Raw genomic sequence first — 24,131 nt, forward strand, 5'->3', positions numbered from 1 at the left:
GATATTAAATGAGGATTTGAATATAAACGTCTATGTGCATGCAGTGTAAATTGTAAAGAAGGAAAGATTATTCAGCACTTCCCAACCTTTATCCATACATCCAGCCCCCATTCCCAACCTCAAGAATTTCCATTGAATCAACCTCCGTTGGATTAATCTCAAGGAAATGGACCATTCTCCTGCGTTCCTGTCTTGTATGTGCCTTAAACATGATTTGAGTTCTCACAAGAAACATGTGACATCAACCTGTCATGTATGTGTGTGATTCATGCATCTAACCTGCAATTGATGACATCCACATGCAAGACTCCTGTCCTACACTTGTAAAACAACCCCATGCATGTTCTACAATTGTAATGTAATCTCTGCTCCCATCTCTCCCCCTCGTCTTCTTTATATATAAGCTCTCTGAAGTCTGGCTCCTCTTCACAAACAAACCATCTCTCTGTCTCTTGAGTCTCCTTTGCAAAAAAAACCCTTAACCATGTGGTCATGCCGGTGCCAGCTGCTGCTGAGCAAACCCCTGTGGTTTTCGACTCCCAAGTCATTCAGTACCAATCCAACATCCCTATCAAGTTCATATGGCCGGACCACGAGAAGCCGAGCCCCAACCGGCCGGACCTTCTCGCTCCAGCCATCGACCTCAGAAGCGATTCTGCCATCGTCGCTAACTCGATTCGTTCGGTCGACGAGGCCTGCAAGAAGCATGGATTCTTCCTCATTGTGAACCACGGAGTTGATCCGGTGCTTTTTGCGAAAGCTCACGAGTACATGGACGTGTTCTTTGAGATGAAGCTCTCGGAGAAGCAAAGGGCTCAGAGGAAGATTGGTGAGAGCAATGGTTATTCTAGTAGCTTCACCGGCAGGTTTAACTCCAAGCTTCCATGGAAAGAAACACTTTCTTTCAGGTACTCTGCTGAGAGGCAGAGCTCAACAGTCGTCAAGGACTACTTTGTGAATGTGTTGGGTGAAGATTTCAGAGAAATCGGGTAATAATACACTGTGATCTCATAGATTTCATAGATTTAATATATAACCTTTTACTGAAGGTCTGAATGATAGATAATTTTCTTCAATTATAGGTGTCAAATACAACATCTCTCCGATATTTTTTCAGATATGTTTCTCTATTTTATTTTCTTTCCAATATGTAAATTTAGTACATTTTAGTTGATTTACCTAGAATTTGCATATAGTTGTCAGCAATACCGATATTCTTTTGATGGTTCTGTCTATATACCCTTATTTTTAGACCTTAATTATCCGCGTATTGTCCGTCATTGTTTTTACTTATGTGCTGTCCTTTCTAGGAAGTTCTACCAAGAATACTTGGAGGTGATGAACAAACTATCCAATGGGATACTGGAGCTACTGGGACTGAGCCTGGGAGTTGGGCAGGAGTACTTCAAAGAGTTCTACGAAGGAAACAATTCGATCATCAGGTTGAACTACTATCCAATGTGCAAAAAACCAGATTTAACACTGGGAACTGGGCCTCACTGTGATCCCACTTCCTTGATAATCCTTCATCAGGATCAAGTAGGGGGACTTGAAGTGTTTTTCGATGAAAAGTGGCACACCGTTACTCCTGTCCTTGGTTCTTTCGTTGTCAACATTGGTGATACTTTTATGGTAAGTTAACTCTATTCATTATTATGTTGCCCAATAGAATAGCATGGAGAGGCACTGGTACTACTCGTATAATTGCACCTATATTGCCTTCACCTTGACCTCTCAAAAGTTATTAGCTTGACCACTTAAGAGTTATTATCTATTTAGGTTGGATTTTACTATGCAGTTAGGCTTTGGTACTGTTAGTCGTAATTTGTTGTGCAACAATCAGTATGGATCACTCTTGAAGCTCACTAATTTGTCGCACTATATATAAAGCACAGATCTTGTCTTCAGTTTAGCCCCATTGTTCGGATTATTGATCGGAAGGGCTCAATTGGGTCTATGGACCTCTTTAGATTGCATGTCACCATCTGGATAGGCTTGGGTAATATTATTAGTAATCTACAGTGTCACTTTTCTACTGTGATCACTTTAAGCCTCCAAACCATTTCCTTGGTCTCTAATTTACACATAAAAAAAAAAAACAAAATCTGCATATCAGTCAAAAAAAAAAAAAAGGCCTCAACAGACACCGTGCACTCGCCTAGAATTCAGCCGAGATCCAAGTGAATGTGCCACTAATACAATTGTCAAAGAACTGTGATTACTATCCCGAACTAGGCGAGTATATTTCAAGAACGACATGAACACACTAGGCTACACTTCTAGAAAGTTAGAAGTGTGCATTTATTCACCAACCTCAAGAATATACTAAGAAATGTACATTTATTCACCGTGATTAAAGTGCAAGAACTTAATTATATATATTCTTCCATTCGCCACCTAAATGATTGCCAACTTAAAGTTTCTCTAGCGCTAGAAAATGCAATTAGATTCCAAAATATGTTTTTACTCACATGAGCCACCAATTCATTGGAGTGAATAGATTTTCCAATATGTATCGTTTTCATCATAATTGGCAACCATACTTCAACAATAAAAAATAAAAATAAAAGGAACATTATCTTTGTCTATTTCCATAACTAGAGAGCTGTTTTGTAAAACAGTTGAAGCATCTTTGTCATAATTAGAAACGGTCATGCACATACATGCAAGTTATTAAAGAATGAAAGAAACAACAAATATAGCATCACTAGCGATTTCCACAAAGCTCATGCTGTTTGAATTAGGGATCTAATCACAGATAAATGTTGTTTTTAATTTCAAGAAGAAAAAGAAAACAAAAAAGTGGGAGGGATCAGAGATAAGGGTCAAGTTTAGTTACGATTGTTGTGCTGGTTGCGGGGTCTCCCCACACGGTGCCAGCATTGGAAAAGAATACTGTCAATGAGCTGTGACTTGTTGGTAAGTTATAATTCCAACATTGTAAAAGTCATGAGTTCGTTTCTCACTGACATATATAAGGGTGGGGTAGGCTAAAGGTTTTTTTTATTTTTTATTTTTTATTTTTATTTTTAAAAAAGGTCAAGTTTAGTAGTGTCGGTGTGAAGATAAATGTTCTAGTACTACAAGCTATTAGTCAGCAAGAGATTAGTAGTGTCGTTCTAATCAGTGATCACTCAAATCTAATCACTACCCTAGCCTGCACATGCAGTTTTGCATTTCCAAACTTGATAGTGCTCCTATCATCGTCTTATCCTAGTTTTTTTTCCACAACAAACTAGTTGATGTAGTTCATAATTCATCTGTGATTTGTTTAATGCAGATAATGATCATGGAAAAGCCAAAATAAGTACTGCAGAGTTTCATGATTTCTTTTCTAATCTGCGGTTGGTATTTGATCCTTTTCAATCACAATTGAGTGGATGTTTTTAATTGCTCTTGTTTAACTATCCGTTAGGCCGATTTGGTAATTACGATCTGGTTGAGACATCAAAAACTGAAGAGGAAGTTAACCCATGAAAGCAAATCTCACATGTTATGGATTTATTAGTTGGTGAAGATATCTGGCTAGAGTACGTATGCCATTTGTAAAGTTTATTTAAAAACTCGATTGGTTAGACTTGTTAAGGGATCAGATTGACGTAAACCCACATTTGGTTTCATCTATTGTTGGATTGGGATGAATGGATTTGACTTGTCAATCCACAACTGGCCGTCAATCAAGGGTTGGATTCTGATGAAGAGCTTATTATTGGACTCAAAGATTCTGAATTGACTTTCTTTTGGATTCTCAAGATCCTACGATAGCTCCTAGGTTATGTTAGAGGTTTTGTTGAGGAAAAACCACTAGCCACCTGTTGCTCTCTACACTTAGAGAGAAAACTAAAATAGAGAGTTATTTATAAAGACCATAGTAGTCTTAACATGCCGCTACTACAAAACAGCCCTAAAGGGACATATATTATGTGTGCCATGCCTATAGGGACACATATTTGTTCCTAATCATCATATGGGGACAGATATGAGATATGTGCCCATTACAGGTGTTTCTATAGCTAAATGGAACATAACACATAACTCTTCTGTTCCTAAAATAAGACTCGGACCCTCCAGATAGACATTTTTTATTTCAGCCATTTAATGTATGATATTGTTAACCTCTATATATACTGCTCACCCATTTATTGTATTATACTATTATTTTGTTTTTATTACTACCCTATATGTTTTTTTTTCACTGCCCTATATTTCATTACTTTTTTCTTTTGTATAATTAAACACCTATTTAAGTAAATCCAGATTGTGTCTGACCCGAACTCTAGGTTATTTGACCTAGTGGTAATAAGGTTTAATTAGAGAAAATCTCGGATAATCTTAGAGATATCCATTCAATGTATGATTACATTTCCTTGTACAATTCAAATTTTATGCATTATAATCCTTTATATAAAGAGGCCCCTATTATCAATGAGAATACATAGCAAGTTTCTCTCAATTACCGTTTCTCTAAAACACGTTATCAGCATGAAGCCCTAACCCTGAAACCCTAATTTTGTAGCCCTCAAATTCCAGTACCTACTGCTGCTCACATAAAAACCATCAGCCCTATGAGCCCAGAACCAGCGGCGAAACCACCTGAACCAGACATCAGAAATTCTAGACCGGCCCTGTTAGCCTCACCAGACCCCTGCACAACCCCTGCCGAGAAGTCCCGCACAGCCCCTGCCGAGACCAGCGGAGAAGCCTCACACAACCCCTGCCGACACCTGCGCACCCCTGTGCCTGCCCCCGCGCATACCTGCCGAGCATCTATCGACATCTGCCAACAGATCCCTCGCACAGCCCTCACCTGCCCCGCGCGCTCCCCTGCGCTCGACAACCCTTGACAGGCCCCTGCAACACCTGTCGACATCTGCCGACAGAGCTTGCGTGCCCCTCGCCCAAGCCTCGACAGCTATCGACAGCCTTCACCTAGCCCCTGCAAGAGCTGCGCAGCAGCCTCGCACAAGCCCTGCACGGCCCTGCCAGCTCCACCAGCAGTCACAGCCAACACAGCTCCTGCCACTGTCGACCACCGCCAACCACCAGTTTCCGGCCACTTTTCTAGCGACATCTCCGTCAACTTTTTCAGGTTAAATTTTCCAACGACCTATTTCAAGGTATTTTTTTCTAAAAGTTCCCGTTTTTGAAGTTTTTATTCTTTTTCTCAGGGACTTGCAAACTCCCTTCTTCTACCCCCCTTTCTTCATCATAGGGGAGACCTAATTAAGCCGAACTGTGGGGGTTCGTGCTCACTCCAAACTTGGAGCTTGTAAAGTCCTCCAAACTTGGAGCTTGACCACAAAACATCATTGTTTCGATCTAATCCAACCCCTCTTGGAATTGAATTTCTTGGAAGCGAATATGTTCGGAAATTCCTAATTTTTTGGAAGCGACTACGCTCAGAAATTTTTATTGTTTTCGTGGTAGCCTTTTTCACTCCGAAACTAACCCTAGTTTCTTGTTGTTTTTCAGGATTAGTAACCTTAACAAGTTGAGCTTCGCTCCACTAGAGACAACAGGCACATGATACAATAAGTGGGTCCGTGATGTGCGCCAGCATCTTCAGGCTGATAGGATCCTGAGTACGATCAAAGAGCCAAGTCATAATGTGCTTACTCCTCAACAAGCTACCGCTTTTGAAGCGAATAGAGCTACAAGAGAGGCGAATGAAGCTAAAGCCATAATTCTCATGACAAGGCACATGAGTGACGCGCTCCAAAATGAGTACCTCAATGAGGAAGACCCAAGAAAACTGTGGGTAGAACTCAAGCGGCATTTTGGCAACGTTCGTGACTCCCTGCTTCCAGACTTAGAAGTGAGATGGCATAGCCTCCGCTTTTGTGATTTCAAGTCTGTACTTGACTACAATTTGGAAGCACTTCGTATCAAGTCTTTGATGGAATTCTGTGGGCAGAAAATCACTGATACGATGTTGATCGAGAAGACTCTCTCTACCTTCTCCGTCTCTGCATTGATGATAGCCAAGACCTATCGAACTGATGTCAATTCCGGACGCATCACAAGATTTCATGAGCTTATTGGTGCCATGAACGTGGCTGAAAAGCACGACAACATACTTGTGAAGAACTATAACTCTAGACCCGTGGGAGCCAAGCCAATTCAAGAGTCTAATTATAGTCGAGCCTCTAATGGAGGGCGCAAGGAGAGAAACCCTAAGGAAATGGATAATTCTAGACATTCTGGTCCATATTTTCTCCTTAAAGAGGAAGGAAACCGCCAAGATAGGCATGCACGGAACCGTGGAGGTAAACGTGTGAAGAGAGAGAGAGGCTAAGCCTCCAGCTATTGTGGTGACGCCACCAAAGAGAGAAGCCGTCCTTAAAGCGCTCCTAAAGATCCTCAACCAAGGAAACCTGACCATAAAGATGCTTGTCTTAGGTGTGGACTACCAGGACATTGGGTAAGGGCGTGTAAAGCATCCCAGAATGTTGCAAACGCATACAAGGTGTATCGTGAAGTAAGGGAAGCACATTACATGGAACAAGAAGATCAAGATGGCGATCTCGATCTAAGGGTGGAAGACTTCAAAGGCCAAGATCCAAAGACTGGCGATTTTGATTAAGTCTTTTTATTTTCCAAGAGATGTAGGTAATTGCCATATTATTTTTGTAGTAAATGTCAATGGTTTAGTTTTCCTTCAAAGTAGGCTCACCCAAAGTAAGTGTGATGTCTATAAACATTTTGAGATAAGTGGTACTTAAGCGAGCCTTGCTCCACTGACATCTCTCTACCCACCTGGTCATATTTTCTTTGGAGCTACCAAAAGAAGTTAGACGACTACCATTGTTTTGCATTAGCTAGTTCTTGGATTAGATTCTCTCAAGTGAAAGAGACAATGATGTAATTCCGTTGGCTTATTAATAAAAGTTGAGTTCTTTTCTTTATGCCTCCTTTTTAATTACGAGCTTTTCCTTTTAGGAATGGATTCTGGAGAACTGCAATGTCTTGCGGATAGTGCGACTACGCACACCATTCTTCGCCATAGGCAATTATTCTTGGAGATGTTGCCTACATATTCCTCTGTGACTACGATGGCTAGGCCATGAGGATTAGTTCAAGGACATGGAATGACCCAATTCCTTTTGCCAAATGGCACCTTGATTAATATCACAGAAGCTCTCTACGCTCCTTAGGAAAATCGAACCTTATTGAACTTTAAAGATATCTGAGCCAACGGATTCCATGTGGAAACGCATACTGAGAACGAAAAAGAGTTCCTTTGCATTACCTCTAATGATTGCAGACGAAAGCGCATCTTACAGAAGCTTATGTGTCAATCTAATGGACTTTATGTCACTACCATTCGACCTATTGAATCTAATAACGTAATAAGAGAAGATCTCTTGGATTCCGACACATTTTGGCTTTGGCATGACCGACTAGGACATCCTGGTCGTGACATGATGATCCGTATACTAAAAACTTCACACGGACATCCATTCTTTCGAGCGAAAAGAAGCAAGAATCAAAGATTGATTCCCAGACTTAGTGTGACCGTCGCCATCACCGCCGTCCACCACAGGCCTAGGGCTGCCCATATCCCATTTGACAACGCCAAAAATGGCATCACTCATGGCAATGGCATCATGGGTGCCACTTCTCATGGTTCTAACGCCATAATGGGTGATGTAGTCACCAATTTTGTTTCTAATAGCGTTTCAGACGCTCAGACCCAACCAAAATCCTCATTGGTTGATTCTTAGGCCCCTATCTCATTTTGCAAAGTCTGTTCCTTACATTTTGCAAAGCCTGTTCCTCAGGGAAATTAGGATGTAGACCGTCCTACGCAAAGGATCCCAAACTACTCATTCTGTTCTTACAGAGAATCCAAGGGGATATCTGTGGACCAATTCAACCATCATGCGGACCTTTTAAATACTTTATCATATTGGTTGATGCGTCGACACGCTGATCACATGTCATACTATTGTCCACTCGAAATGCTGCTTATGCTAAACTCCTAGCCCAAATTATCCGTCTACGGGCTCACTACCCAGACCACCCTTTTAAATACTTTATGGTATTGGTTGATGCGTCAACATGCTGGTCACATGTCGCGCTATTATCCACTCGAAATGCTTCTTATGCTAAACTCCTAGCCCAAATTATCTGTCTACGGGCTCACTACCCAGACCACCCGATTAAGTCTTTTCGACTTGATAATGCTGGGGAGTTTACATCAAAAATGTTCGATGACTATTGCATGTCACTTGGGATTGATGTAGAGCATCCAGTTCCTCATGGTCATACTCAAAATGGTCTCGTGGAAGCCGCTATCAAATGACTACAAATGATAGCACAGACATTAGTTATGCACACCAATCTCCCTATTTCCGCTTGGGGATATGCAATATTGCACGCAGCAATGCTAATTCGTCTACGATCCACTACCACCCAACCTTATTCTTCGTTACAGTTAGTGACTGGGTACGAGCCTGATATCTCGCACTTACGCATTTTTGGGTGTGCCATTTATGTGCCTATTATGCCACCACAGCGTACTAAAATGGGTCCACAGAGATGAATGGGCGTCTATGTTGGATATGAATCTACCACTATCGTCCGCTACCTTGAACCCTTGACATGCAATCTCTTTACTGCTAGATTTGAGGATTGTCACTTTGACAAGACAGTCTTCTCGTCGACAGGAGGAGATAAGAACACAGATGTTCAACAGGAACGACAGGAATTGTCGTGGTCTGTCCCCACTATGTCTTATCTCGATCCCCATACCACACAGTCCGAACTTGAAGTGCAACGAATTATTGAGCTCCAAAACGTAGCAGACACACTGCCTGATGCGTTTTCTGATGTTGCTAAAGTGACGAGATCACATATACCTGCTGCAAATGTGCCCGCAAGGATTGACGTCCCAAATACCGGACGTAACACCATTCCTGTGACACCAGGAGATAGCGCTACTATCCAGAATGGTAGTGATGTGGCTTCTATGGCCGCAGGTCCCTTGAGGAAGTGCGGTACACCGATTGGTTTGAAGGATACTCGCCCTAGAAAGAGAGCGAATAAGGAACAAACAAATCCTTTGATCATCGATACTCAAAATCCGTCTCATGAGAATGTTCCGGATTATGGTTATGTCCAAAAGACATCATTGGAGGACGCCTCAATGTCAGAACCTATCCCTGAGAACGTAGAGATCTCTGTAAATTACACTAGTGTACATGGGACGTGGGAAAGAAACTCCATCATCATTGATGATGTATTTGCGTATTCAGTAGCGCGTGAGATTATTGAGACCGATGAAATCGAACCACGCTCCTTTGATGAATTCCAATGTATAGCTGATTGGCCAAAATGGAAAGATGCGATCCAGGCAGAACTTGATTCTCTAGATAAGAGAAAGGTATTCGGGCCAGTTGTGCCAATACCACCCAACACCAAACCAGTTGGTAATAAATGGGTATTCGTTAGAAAGCGTAATGAGAGAAATGAGATTGTAAGGTACAAAGCTCACCTTGTGGCTCAAGGTTTCTGACAACGCCCTGCAATCGACTACAAGGAGACCTATTCTCTAGTAATGGACGTTATTTCGTTCCGCTACCTTATCAGTTTGGTAGTTTTCAAAAACTTAAACATACAGCTTATGGATGTGGTTACTGCATATCTATATGGGGATCTAGATACAGAGGTATACATGAAGGTCCCAGATTGACTTCAGTTACCTAAATCAAGTGGCTCTAAACCATGGAGCGCATTTGTAATAAGATTGAAACGCTCACTATATGGATTGTAGCAATCCGGACGGATGTCTTATAACCGTCTAAGTGACTAATTGATTGGGAAGGGATATGTTAACAATGAACTATACCCATGTGTGTTCATAAAAAGAACAAGTTCCGGATTTGTAATAGTAGCAGTTTATGTCAATGACATGAACATAATTGGCACCCTTAAAGAGTTGAGGAAAACCGCTGAACACTTGAAATCAAAGTTTGAGATGAAAGATCTTGGGAAAACATGGTTTTGCCTCGGTTTGGAACTTGAGCACCGTGAAGATGGTATCCTGATTCATCAATCAGCTTATACCCAAAAGATGCTTAAGCGTTTCAATACTGACAAAGTTAAGCCTTCAAGCACCCCAATGGTCGTCCGTAGTCTTGATCCAAAGAATGATTCATTCCCTCCAAAAGAAGACGACGAAGATGTGCTAGAGGCAGAAGTGCCCTACCTAAGTGCAATAAGCACATTATTGTACTTAGCACAATGCACAAGACCGACCATCTCATTTTCCTTGAACTTGTTAGCTAGATATAGCTCTGCGCTAACACGACGTCATTAGATTAGTGTTAAAAATATCTTTCGATACCTAAATGGTACGATTGATATGGGCTTGTTCTATCCCTACAGAGAGACGATGGATTCGGACCTATCATATGTCATGAACGCCACCAATAGTGGTCTGCATTCTCTCTCCCCATCCCAAAACGACATCAGTATTTTGGAAGGTTTTGCTGATGCTGTGTATCTCTCTGACCCACACAAAGATAGTTCCCAAACTGATTATATATTCACCATGGGTAAGACCGTGATATCTTGGAGGTCTACTAAACAGACCTTAGTCACTACTTCTTCAAACCATGCAGAGATTATTGCTCTTCACGAGGCAGTTCATGAATGTATATGGATTAGATCCATAGTTATGCATGTTCAAAGTAATTGTGGTTTGGAATCCACCACAGATGAGCCTACTAGCATTTATGAGGATAATGCTGTTTTCATTAAGCAAATGAAGCAAGGCTACATCAAAGGCGACAACACCAAGCACATATTGCCTAAGTTCTTCTACAATCAGCAACAACAAAAGCTCCTCAAGATCAAAGTAAACCAGGTTCGATCTAAGGACAATGTGCTAGACTTGTTCACTAAGTCATTACCCAAATCCACGTTCAAGAACCATGTTGCAAGCATTGGCTTGCGAAAGTTATCTGAACTCCCACGACTGTAGTCATCAAAGGGAGGCGCGGACATCAGGGGAAGATGTCTACATGTTGATCTCGAAACGTGAAGGGTGTGTTGTGCTCTTTTTCCCCTTTGACCGAGGTTATTTTTGTCCCACTAGATTTTTGTTACTCGGCAAGGTTTTTAACGAGGTAACAAGAGAAGCACCGCATTTAGGCGACATAAGGGAGAGTGTTTAAGTAAATCCAGATTGTGTCTGACCTCTAGGTTACTTGACCTAGTGGTAATAGGGTTTAATTAGAGATTATCTCGGATAATCTTAGAGATATCCATTCAATGTATGATTACCTTTCCTTGTACAATTCGGATTCTATGCATTGTAATCCTCTATATAAAGAGGGCCCTATTATCAATGAGAATACACAGCAAATTTCTCTCAATTACCATTTCTCTAAAACACCAACAGCATAAAAACAAAAATTGAAGACATAAACACAGAAGAACAAATCCATAATGAAGAGATCCCAAAACTTAAACAAATCCATAACTTGATTAAAACCCCAAAACTCTGTTCACATGATGAAGAGACCAAATCCACCAGAGACTCAATCACAAAGTGATTGAATCTTAAAGTAAAACTCACTAATCACCACTCGGAGGGGAACCTACAAGCACTACAACAAAAACACATAGTAGGCCAGATCCCAACCTTCAGTCTTCCAACAACCAATCGTTAAGTGCCCCACCATCGACTATCATCAAGGAGACTTCGTTGTCAACGTCTTCATCTGGGCTTCCCTCCACTCATTCAGAAACCACTTCATCTACATCTGGGCTTCCATCTACTGAATCAAAAATCACTTCTTCATCTACTAGACTTACGATCCAAAGGGAAGGGTTAAAAGTTGGCAAACACCATAAAGGAAGATGGTGGAGATGGAAGATCGGATTGCGAGATGGAAGAGAACAATGGAAGGATCTGGAACAAAAACCACGGCAGAGGTCAGAATGATCTAGATCTAGGATTCAAAGAAGGGGGAGGGGAGGAAATTATTTCAGATCTACTTACTCTCTCTCTTAAGTTCTAGAGAGAAGCGAGAGAAAGTGAGCTACAGTAGGTCCTAAAGACCAAAACACTTGGTTTGGCACAAAGCCTCATGAGCTGGGAAAAGTTTTCGCTTGGTTCTTGATGATGAAAGAGAGATTGTGAGATGGAAATACGTATTTTCTGAGTATAAAGATTTTTTTCTATTACCTTTCTATTATAAAAATAATTGTTTATAACAAAATATTGTACTTAGCAAGTTTACTCGTTGGGTTACTTGGTCAAATACTATTCACTGCTTTTTAGTATTTATTTCCACCCTCTAGGTCAGATTTGTGACCTACAAACTGACTTGAGTCATCTTATGAGTTTGAGCCATCTACTTCTAGAGACAAAGAGGGGAGGAATAAGAAGGAAGATATACATGTGCATGCTAGCTCTAGGCATAGGAGTGGTATGATCTACTCATCACTAGGCAAGGCCTTGAGGGTTAAGAACCCTAGTGGGACCGTGACTACCCTTAAGGGCACCACCGGAAGTCTCATATTTAATCACCAAGTCAGTTTGTAGGTCACAAAACTGACCCAGGTCACTTTGGAAATTGAGCCAGGGATTCAGAAAGTAGAAATAAACATAAAAAAGCAATAAACAGTATCTGACCCAATGACCCAACGGGTGAACTTGCTCATGGGGTTCCTTCTGACATTTTCTTTATGGGGACAAATGATATGTGCCTTACTCTTGCAATGGGCACACATATGGATATATGTCCCTTTTCATTATCATAAGGCACACATACAACAAGTGTCCCTATTTTATGCGTCTCTTTAGGCCATATTTATAGTAGTGTTCTCTTCAAAATAGATAAGGAATATCTTCATTAGAAACTCTTACTGCCAAGGAAGCTTTCAAGTTTTTATGCCCCCCACACTCCTTCATGCAAATTTGATTTAAATACATTATTCTGTTATATCTTTGTTAGCCTGATGATTTCTTGCAATGGCGTGAGATATCTCTTGCATCTCTTTGTATAATTTGTCGCAAGAGCAGCGAGTCATTGGATCATTTGATTTTTTCCAATGCTCATTTGCATGTGCTATTTCACAATATGTGTTGCACAAATTTGATTAGGCATGCTTCATGGCTCATTATTGAATATCATGCAAAGTGGGTTAGTGGCTGGTTGTAGTAGATAATTGACAGAATTGTCAATTGTGGCATGCTGCTTCACTTACACTCTATGGTTTATATGGCAGTCAAGGAACAAAGTCATATTTGACGGTGTAGAAATTGACATGGGGAAAGCATGTAGGCTGATTTCAGGTCAAATTTGTTCTTCTAGTTACATTGTCACCAGTCACATGCACAATACTACTCATGGCTTGTGTATTTCGAAGAAGTTTGGTGCCCATTGCAGGAAGCAGAATGCTCCTTGCATTGTTGAAGTTAATTGGCATCATCCTTTATCGGGAATTGGGTCAAGATAACAGAGAAGGAGCATGAAAAAGCGACTTGGAGCAAGCAGGTTATGGTGGTCTGTGTCATCACTATAAAGGTAAAGGTGTTGTTAGTTGTACCCCTTATATCAATACCAATAGCAGCAGATGCAGCAACTGAGACGGGAGGCAGTTCGCTCACCCTACCGACTTTGGATTTTTTTGCTCCAACTTAGAAATGTCTACTTTAGTTGGAGCGAAGGTCATGGTGGTTGTTAGAGCAATAGAATCATTGTGGGTTCAAAACTAGAAATTAAAATAATTGGAGGTGACTCTACGTACATAAACAATTACACATGTTCTCAGTTTTCTTTCAATCCTTGTACCTTGAAAACTTCGTGTGGAATGGGGTCATTGCTTGCATCGTATGTCTCAAATGAAATTTCTTTCTACTCTTATTTTGTGAAGGGAATCAAGCCGTGGGTGCATTAGCAGATTTTGGAACTACTTCCTCATGTTTGGTTCGGTGGGATTTGACTCCAGCCATCATTCATAGTTTTTGTAATCATAGTGAATAGGTCTTCCTAATTTTCATTTGGACAATTCTTAGGTTCACCCCTAGAGTAACCTAGCATATTCACCCTCATTGTCGATTAACATATTTTTACTTAATAAATTAATAATCAACAGTCCATATCTTAAATAACCCTTTAAAGATCATATCTGTAAAAAAGCAATCGAATCATAAATTGTTTAATTATCTAATTGACTCAAACAAATAGATGATTCTAACAACTACTTACTACTATTATGATGAACCATCCATATATTTCATAGAAATGAATAACTAAAAAGTCTTCAATTTGATTGATTTTTTACAAAGCTAATCTTTGTATTACGTTATACAACATGAATGGTCGGATTAGAAAATTATAAAGTTATTATGCCTTAATCGCAAGAGAGGGTGAATATGCTCATTCACCATAGGGTAAACTTAAGAATTGTCCTTTTCATTTTTGTTGATGTTGTCAAGAGGTTTGGTATAGTTACCTCTATATGTAATTTACCTTTTATATATATATATATATATATATATATATATATATAAATACTCTTCATTTTGTTGAAGTTCATCCAAGGTGAAAAAAGTGATAAGAAGCCAAGATAGAAAGATTATTGAAAATCGGCTAAAACTTTAGTAGAGTTGCTAGCGGTTGGTGATAAGATTACTACAATATTGAATTGGTTTGATCGAGTTCATATTTATTTCCTTAAACAAATTATCAGATTCGAGTCATTATTGGATTATCAATTGAATCACAAAGTCTGTGTTAAATTACGTTGGACTCAGCCTAAATCTAGTAAAGTCAATGGATAATATCTCTGGCAAAAATATCCCTAAAATTTAAGAGGCCAAAAACCAAAAAGAAACTGAAGGTCTCGTTTGGTTCGGGGAATGAAAAGGTTGGGAAGGGAAACTTTATCATTTCCTGTGTTTGGCACACCCAAGGAAATGAACAACTTTTCTGCATGAAGGGAAAATTGGGGGTGGGGGGAAGAATGGACCCTCCCACTCCTCATGAGATTCATTTTCCCTCATACTTTCCCTGCATTTATTATCAAATTATCTAAGAAACTTTTGAATCTTGAATTGTTTATGTTTTGATAACAAGGATATTATTGAAAAATTGATGTTGCCTACTTTCCTATTCTTGCACAAACCAAACATCGGAAATGAAAGTAAAATATATTTTCCGATTACTTTCCTGGCATTTCCAAACATTGGTAGGAAAACTAATAGGAAATTTACTTTCCTATGCTCATAGGAAAGACCAATAAATCAATTTTCTTTCCAACAACCAAAAGAAGCCTAAGAGTAAAGAGGCTATATACATGGTTAATATAAAAGGTGATATGGATTTTAAAAGTCTGTCTGCATGTAGCCATGTAGCAACGTGGATTGTAAGAAGGAAATGTTTTTTTCCAACCCTCACCTGTACATTCAGCCCCAATTACCAGTTTTATGTGGCATCTATAATCTCTTATCGGCCTAATTCTAGTAACATATAAGTCAATGGATTACATCATATCAAATAAAATTGTCAAATATGTTTCTCCAAATCCCTAAAATTTAGGAGGTAGCTACGGGCCAAAAAGAAAACTTTTTAAGAGGCTATATAAAATTATAAATGGTAAGGATATTAAAAGATGATTTGGATTTAAACTTCTATGCGCATGTAGTGTAAATTGTAAAGAAGGAAGGGTTGCTCAGCATTTTCCAACCTTTATCCGTACATAATGTACATTCAGGTAACATGCATTTTTTTTTGGGTCAATATTCAGGTAACATGCATGAATCACACCTAGCCTGACTCCTCTTGCGGAACAAACCATCTCTCTGTCTCTGAGTCTCCTTTGCAAAAAACCCTTAACCATGTTGGCCATGCCGGTGCCTGCTCCTGCTGAGCAAACCCCTATGGTTTTCGACTCCCAAGTCATTCAGTACCAATCCAACATTCCTTCCCAGTTCATATGGCCGGACCACGAGAAGCCGACCCCCGACAGGCAGGACCTTCTCTCTCCGGCTATCGACCTCAACGGCTTCCTCAGCGGCGACCCTGCCATCGTCGCGAACTCAATTCGTTCGGTCGACGAGGCCTGCAAGAAGCATGGTTTCTTCCTCATTGTGAACCACGGAGTTGATCCGGAGCTCATTGCGAAAGCTCACGAGTACATGGACGTGTTCTTTAAGATGAAGCTCTCGGAGAAGCAAAGGGCTCAGAGGAAGGTTGGTGAGAGCTACGGTTATACTAGTAGCTTCACCGGCAGGTTTAATTCCAAACTTCCATGGAAAGAAACACTTTCTTTCAGGTACTCTGCTGAGAGCCAGAGCTCAACAGTCGTCAAGGACTACTTTGTGAATGTGTTGGGTGAAGATTTCAAAGAAATCGGGTAATAATATATTGTGATCCCACCTCCTACCACTTGGTCAATGTTACTATAATTTTGACATGTATTTACATCTAGGTATCTAATTGAATCAAAATTACAACTTTAACAATGAAGTTATTACATTTGTTTTATACAATTTACATATAATTAAATGTTATATAATAAATTATTCTTGTAACCAGGCTGTAGATAGAGTAATGAGCTCTAATAAAACTAAAATTACACAAAAGTAATGAGCTCTAGTGAACTCACGTTACGACAATGATAAAGAAATTATTATAAACTGTTTGACACACATGTATGTATTTGTAGAATTTTCAGTGAAATCTTATAGATCTTTTATATATATATATATATATATATATATATAACCTTTTACTCAAGGTCTTAAAAATAGATAATTTTCTCAAATTAGAGATGTCAAATACAACATCTCTCGTGTATATATATATACTCTCTCTTATTTATTATCTTCTTTCCAATTTTTAGATCTAGTATGTTTTAGTTGATTTTGATGGATCTGTCGATATACCCTTATTTTTATACCTTAATTATCCTCAGTATCCAATATTTTGGTCTTCTTCTTTTTTTCTAGGAAGTTCTACCAAGAATACACAGAAGTGATGAACAAACTATCTCATGGAATACTGGAACTATTGGGACTGAGCCTGGGAGTTGGGCGGGAGTACTTCAAAGAGTTCTACGGAGGAAACGATTCAATCATGAGGTTGAACTACTATCCAATGTGCCAAAAACCAGATCTAACACTGGGAACTGGGCCTCACCGTGATCCCACTTCCTTGACAATCCTTCATCAGGACCAAGTAGGCGGACTTGAAGTGTTTTTCGATGAGAAGTGGCACACCGTTACTCCTGTCCTTGGTTCTTTCGTTATCAACATTGGTGATACTTTTATGGTAAGTTTACTCTACTCAAGAATATGTTGCCCAATGGAATAGCATGTAGAGGCACAAGTACTACTCGTATCAGAACAAGTTCACCCATAGTCAAGAAATGTCAAGGTCGAAAAGTCGAGGCGTCGACCAGTCAAGTTACTGTTCACTGGATATGGGTTTCCACCCGTTTTTTTTTTCTTGACCAATCAATACTGTTCACTTTTCACAGTTCATCTCTTTTTTCTCTTACTGTTTTGTTACCTTACATATATAATCATACATATTAATTGCCTAGCCGTTAGATCTGTCTTCACTATTCAATCCAACGGTGTAGATCATTTGACCGTTGGGCCCTCAAATTCCAAACCAGCCAATTCCTCTCTGGTAGGCGACAAAAAAGATGCAGACTCCAGCTGGGGCTTCCTCATTCGTCCGTGCGCTCCAGTCTCCCTTTTCTCCGCGTCTGTCTCTGCGCCTTGACGTCAGCCACGTTCTCTCCTCTTCCGACGTGGCAGCTGGGCCTCTCCTTCGACTGGTCAAGAAATTAGTCAAGGCTTTGCCCTTTTTCTTCGCCTAAGTCATCAAAAGCCAAGTTTTGGCTAGTCAAATTAGGCCCGGTGGAGGAGTGTTTTTGGCTGTGCCCAGTCACTACATCATGTTTCCCTACCAGTGTGCCCAGTCAAAACGAGACCGCTTCACTTGCTCTCATTGCACCTTTATTGCCTTCACCTTGACCGGTCAAGAGTTATTATCTATTTAGGTTGGATTTTTCTATGCAGTTAGGCTCTGGTACTATAAGTCGTTTTGTTGTGCAATAATCAGTTTTTATCACTCTTCAAGCTAACTAATTAAATAGTCGTGCTATATATATATAAAGCACCGATATTGTTTCAGTTTAGCCACATTGTTCACGTTATTTTTTGGAATGGCTCAATTAGGTCTATGGACCTCTGTTGGTTGGGTGTTACCATCTCGATAGGCTTCGGTAATATTAGTAGTAAAACTACAGTGTTACTTTTCTAATGTGAACGACATTAAGCCTCCACGATATTTCCTTGGCCTCTAATTTACACACTTAGATTTTAGAGTTGGACAAAAATGGGGATTAATTAATGTATGCTTTCCTCATGATGTGAATTTGCAGGCTCTGTGCAACGGGATTTACAAGAGCTGCTTACACAGGGCTGTGGTAAACAACAAAACTGTAAGGAAATCTCTTGCTTTCTTTCTCAATCCAAGCAAGGACAGAGTAGTGACTCCACCAGCAAGTTTGATCAGTTCTGATAACCCGAGATTGTACCCGGACTTTACTTGGCCTACTCTGCTAGAGTTTACCCAGAAACACTACAGGGCTGACATGAGCACCATGGATGCTTTCTCGGACTGGATTAATAAGCAGAAAGGTGGAGAGGAAAAGAAAGAACGAGGAAACTAGGGAGTCTCTTAAGTGCTTTGGTAGTGTACAAGGGAATAGAAATAAAGGGACTCCAGATTATCTAGCTTATTGTTCTAAATTTTAGTTTTCTGTCAATTCAAGCATGAATTGTGTCCTTAACATGTATTTCTTATTGATCAGGAAAATGTGCTCGGGCATCAATATTACTGATTTGCTGTCTGATAATAAATTTTAGTTTTTCGCCATATTCATACATACATATATAGAATACTATAAATTAAAGTGGAGATGTAATCCATGCTCAGGCTTGCTATTGATTAAGATTTCAAGTTGATGATAGGTGTTGATCTCTGGAAGGGTTGCAATGACAATGGTTGCATAAAAACTTGATCCTTATTGGTTTAGCAAAGGCAGAGAAAATATAATTTCTTTGAAATTTCTCATCCCAACAAGAGATGAAATACATGATTTGATAATTTAAAAAATAGGTTTTTGTCCATTAACCCTAATTCTAGGGTCATTTATCCCATTAAGATTTTTTTAATTACCCATTTCCCATAAAAACTCTAATAAGGTCTTCCCTAATACCCAATTAAGTTTTTTTTTTTAGACTATTTTGCCCTCACCTCTTTGTTACATAGAGAGAGAAAAATAATTGAAGAGAGAGAAGCCATAGGAGACTTCACCGGAGTCCAGTCACCAGCCGCAAGAATCGGGTCACCGGTGGCCAGATTTCAGCCAATGATCGCCGGAATCTGATCATCGACTGCCACCCATCAAACTTCTTTGAAAACCTCGCCTAAGGTCCCTAGAGTGGTCGTTGGAGATCTTCTAGGTCGCCGGAAAATTTTATTGCCCCCCAATACTTGCTCCCAAATAGACCTTTATTGGGGGCAATAAAGATTTATGAAACCTCGCCAGAAGTCTCTAAAGAGGTTGTCTGAGATCTCATATGGGGCTGAAGAGGTTTATTACCCCCCCCCCCAATAGATCTTTCAGTCACCGGAACGAGAACTAATATCACTAAAATTAGACAAATAAAACTTTGATTAAGGAAAAAAAGAGGAGATTACATCAGTTTAAAACATTTATTGCCACCCAATAAACGTCTATTGCCCCCAATAGACCTTTAACAGAGCTGTATTGCTCCCCAATAGACCTTCATTACCCCCAATAAAACCTTTTTTTTCTCTTTTTTTTTCCTTCTGCCCCCATTTTACCCCAAAAAAAAAAAAAAAACTGATTTGGGCACCTAGAAAATGCTCTGGTTTCCCATCAAGAGCTGGACGTTTCTCTTCAGTGCCTTGGAGCTCCGACTCCGAGATCACCTACCAGGTGTTCGACTCTGGCGAGGTAGCTCCGACCGACATTCGTCGTCCTCAAGAGTGGATGATGCCGGAGTTCGGATCCTCAGTTCAGGGCAAATGAGTCGTCGAGCGGCTACCAGGTCTGGCTCCGAGATCGAATTAGCATCTGAATCTGGAAATACCTGAAAATTGGTGTGGCTTGGACCTCCAGCATAACAATCTCACCTGAAAATTGCCTCAGGTGGGCTCGTTGATGAAATTTCGCCAAGGAGGGAGAGGTTGATGTCTCCGGCTGCGGATTTGAGTTGTCGCCGGCTCCCCGTCATCCGCTTGCAAAAGAAGGCACCGGTGCTGCTTCTCACTATCGCTATCGACAACTTTAGTCGCCGGTGAGAATGTCGTCGACGAAGAAGACTGGAGAGAGAAAGCCGGCGTCTGGGGAGAGAGAGAGAGAGAGAGAGAGAGAGAGAGAGAGAGAGAGAGAGAGAGAGAGAGAGAGAGAGAGAGAGAGAGAGAGAGAGAGAGAGAGAGAGAGAGAGAGAGTGGCAGTGGAAGTAATTGTTTAATTGAGTTGAGGACAAAATGGTCATTTGCTATTAATTTGGGTAGGTGAGAATAAAAAATCTGTTGCTATGATAGATGGGATAATTTTTGCTCAATTTTGTGTTTTGGCTCAAAGAGGTTTAAGTTTTCCCAGGTCCCAATAAAAAACCTCATTAGTTTCGGGTAAACTCAACCTCTTCGATGCCCAGACCTGGCCTTAGGCATGTGGCGCGGACTAGGCTTTTGCCTATGGTCCCAACCAAATGAGCCCCAAACTGAGGAATTTTAAACCTCATTTTAGGAAAATAGAGAAAGCTGCATCCAAGCATCGTGGTCAACAACTCAACACTAAATCACCAACTGAAACGTCATTAAGAAAACAAAACAAAAGGTAGACAGCTAGGTTGGTACGTGCTCTAACCAATTAATATACGAGATTCTCTATAAATTATTCTATCAACCTGAGAGATGTTGTTCAAAGAATACAGTATACATTTGAACCTAAACAGGTTTAGAATCTTAGCTACAGACTAAAAAGAAAACTTTTTAAGAGGCTACATAAATGGTAAAGGATATTAAATGAGGATTTGAATATAAACGTCTATGTGCATGCAGTGTAAATTGTAAAGAAGGAAATATCGGAAAGTGAAAGAGACCGTGAATGTAATCCACTAAAGTCTCAAATTAAAAACAAAGCGATCACTTTATCCATAAATCCAGCCCCCATTCCCAACCTCATCGATTTCCATCGATTTCCAAGGAAAGATTAACCTCCTGCGTTCCTGTCCTGTATGTATGCGTTGAACATGATTTGTGTTCTCACAACAAACATGTGACATCAACCTGTCATGTATGTGTGTGATTCATGCATCTAACCTGCATGCAATTGATGACATCCCTACACTTGTAAAACACCCCATGCATGTCCTACAGTTGTAACGTAATCTCTGCTCCCTTCTCTCCCCCTCGTCTTCTTTAAATATAAGCTCTCTGCAGTCTGGCTCCTCTTCACAAACCATCTCTGAGTCTCAGAACCCTAAACCATGTTGGCCATGCTGGTGCCTGCTCCTGCTGAGCAAACCCCTATGGTTTTCGACTCCCAAGTCATTCAGTACCAATCGAACATCCCTTCCCAGTTCATATGGCCGGACCACGAAAAGCCGAGCCCCGACCGGCCGGACCTTCTCGCTCCGGCCATCGACCTCAACGGCTTCCTCAGCGGCGATCCTGCCATCGTCGCGAACTCGATTCGTTCGGTCGACGAGGCCTGCAAGAAGCATGGATTCTTCCTCATTGTGAACCACGGAGTTGATCCGGAGCTCATTGCGAAAGCTCACGAGTACATGGACGTGTTCTTTGAGATGAAGCTCTCGGAGAAGCAAAGGGCTCAGAGGAAGGTTGGTGAGAGCAACGGTTATACTAGTAGCTTCACCGGCAGGTTTAACTCCAAACTTCCATGGAAAGAAACACTTTCTTTCAGGTACTCTGCTGAGAGCCAGAGCTCTACAGTCGTTAAGGACTACTTTGTGAATGTGTTGGGTGAAGATTTCAGAGAAATCGGGTAATAATACACTGTGATTTCACCTCCTACTACTTTGTCTACGGTACTATGATGACATTCATTCATTTTACATATAATTGGATCGAAATTACGACATTAACAATAAAATTATCACATAAATTTTGTACTGTTTATGTATAACTGAACTAAAGTTATAACCTTGAAAACAAATTTGTTCACAGACATCGGTTATAAATGGAGCAATTACCTATAATAAAATTAAGATTACACAAAGTAGATGACTGATGTTAATTACAATCGATAAAAACAAAATTTTCAGTGAGATCTCATAGATCTTATATATAACTTTTTACTGATAGTCTGAATGATAGATCATTTTCTCAAATTATAGATGTCAAATACAACATCTCTCCGACATTTTTTTCTTTTTTTAAGATATGTTTCTCTATTTAATTCTATTCTTCCCAATATTTAATTTAGTACATTTTAGTTGATTTACCGAGAAATTTCATATAATTTTCAGCAATACCTAAATTCTTTAGATAGCTCTGCCGATATACCCTTGTTTTTAGACCTTAGTTATCCGAGATATCCAATATTGTGGTCATTGCTTTTACTTATGTGCTGGTCTTTCTAGGAAGCTCTACCAAGAATACTCGGAAGTGATGAACAAACTATCCAATGGGATACTGGAGCTACTGGGACTGAGCCTGGGAGTTGCGCGGGAGTACTTCAAAGAGTTCTACGATGGAAACGATTCGATCATGAGGTTGAACTACTATCCAATGTGCCAAAAACCAGATCTGACACTGGGAACTGGGCCTCACTGTGATCCCACTTCCTTGACAATCCTTCATCAGGATCAAGTAGGGGGACTTGAAGTGTTTTTGGATGAGAAGTGGCACACCGTTACTCCTGTCCTTGGTTCTTTCGTTGTCAACATTGGTGATACTTTCATGGTAAGTTAACTATATTCATTAATATGTATCGCAATGGAATAGCATGCAGAAGCACTAGTACTAATATCATTGCACCTATACTGCATTCACATTGACCACTCTAGAGTTATTATCTATTTAGGTTGGATTTGACAATGCAGTTAGGCTTTGGTACTGTTAGTCGTACTTTTTTGTGCAGCAATATGGATCACTCTTCAAGCTCACTAATTTGTCATACTATATAAAGCACCGATATCGTCTTCAGTTTAGCCACATTGGTCGGGTTATTTTTTGGAAGGGCTCAATTAGGTCTATGGACCTTTCTAGATATTGGATGTCACCATCTGGATAGGCTTCGGCAATATTATTAGTAAACTAGTGTCACTTTTCTACTCTCGTCGACTTTAAGCCTCCAAACCGTGTCTTGGCCTCTAATTTACACACCTACAGGCTACATCCTTGAGTTGGAGAAAAATAGGGATTTATTAATGTTATTTTTCTTTGTTGGCTGAATTAAATGTTACTTTCTATATGCTAATATATGCTTTCCGCATGATGTGAACTTTCAGGCTCTGTGCAATGGTATTTACAAGAGCTGCTTGCACAGGGCTGTGGTAAACAACAGAACTGTAAGGAAATCTCTTGCTTTCTTTCTCAATCCAAACAAGGACAGAGTAGTGACTCCACCAGCAAGTTTGATCAGTGCTGATAACCCGAGATTGTACCCAGACTTTACTTGGCCTACTCTGCTAGAGTTTACCCAGAAACACTACAGGGCTGACATGAGCACCATTGATGCTTTCTCGGACTGGATTAATGAGCAGAAAGGTGGAGAGGAAAAGAAAGAACAAGGAAACTAGGGAGTCTGTTAAGTGCTTTGGTAGTGTACAAGGGAATAAAGAAATAAAGGGACTCCAGATTATCTAGCTTATTGTTCTAAAGTATAGTTTTCTGTCAATTCAAGCATGAAATGTGGTGGACAAGGCTTGGGCCTATGGTCCCGACCAGATGAGCCCCAAAACTGGGGAATTGGTATTTTAAACCTCATTTTAGGAAATGCTAATGGCAAACTCTGGGGTACTTTTCACATTTCAGGGCTGAAATATCAAATGATAATATCAAGGATAACAAACATAATATCAAAGGAACGAAATT

General features: G+C 40.2%; 3 protein-coding genes across 3 annotated transcripts; all 3 read left to right on the forward strand.

The window, feature by feature from the left end:
- Nucleotides 1-456: 456 nt before the first annotated feature.
- LOC112179245 (gibberellin 20 oxidase 1) lies at nucleotides 457-1,855 on the forward strand. Its single transcript, XM_024317602.2, has 2 exons — nucleotides 457-989; nucleotides 1,311-1,855. Exons 1-2 carry the CDS (start codon nucleotides 493-495, stop codon nucleotides 1,639-1,641), a joined length of 828 nt encoding a protein of 275 aa, XP_024173370.1. The 5' UTR covers nucleotides 457-492; the 3' UTR covers nucleotides 1,642-1,855.
- A 13,914-nt stretch (nucleotides 1,856-15,769) lies between these two features.
- On the forward strand, nucleotides 15,770-18,852 carry LOC112177956 (gibberellin 20 oxidase 1). Its single transcript, XM_024316190.2, has 3 exons — nucleotides 15,770-16,374; nucleotides 16,970-17,291; nucleotides 18,415-18,852. The coding sequence occupies exons 1-3, from the start codon at nucleotides 15,857-15,859 to the stop codon at nucleotides 18,703-18,705; spliced, it is 1,131 nt and encodes a 376-aa protein (XP_024171958.1). The 5' UTR covers nucleotides 15,770-15,856; the 3' UTR covers nucleotides 18,706-18,852.
- Nucleotides 18,853-21,536: 2,684 nt separating this feature from the next.
- Nucleotides 21,537-24,043, forward strand: LOC112179116 (gibberellin 20 oxidase 1). The gene is made up of 3 exons (XM_024317442.2): nucleotides 21,537-22,077; nucleotides 22,676-22,997; nucleotides 23,546-24,043. The coding sequence occupies exons 1-3, from the start codon at nucleotides 21,560-21,562 to the stop codon at nucleotides 23,834-23,836; spliced, it is 1,131 nt and encodes a 376-aa protein (XP_024173210.1). The 5' UTR covers nucleotides 21,537-21,559; the 3' UTR covers nucleotides 23,837-24,043.
- Nucleotides 24,044-24,131: the final 88 nt, after the last annotated feature.

Source organism: Rosa chinensis, chromosome 1 (assembly GCF_002994745.2).
Source record: "Rosa chinensis cultivar Old Blush chromosome 1, RchiOBHm-V2, whole genome shotgun sequence".
NCBI classification, from domain to species: Eukaryota; Viridiplantae; Streptophyta; class Magnoliopsida; order Rosales; family Rosaceae; genus Rosa; species Rosa chinensis.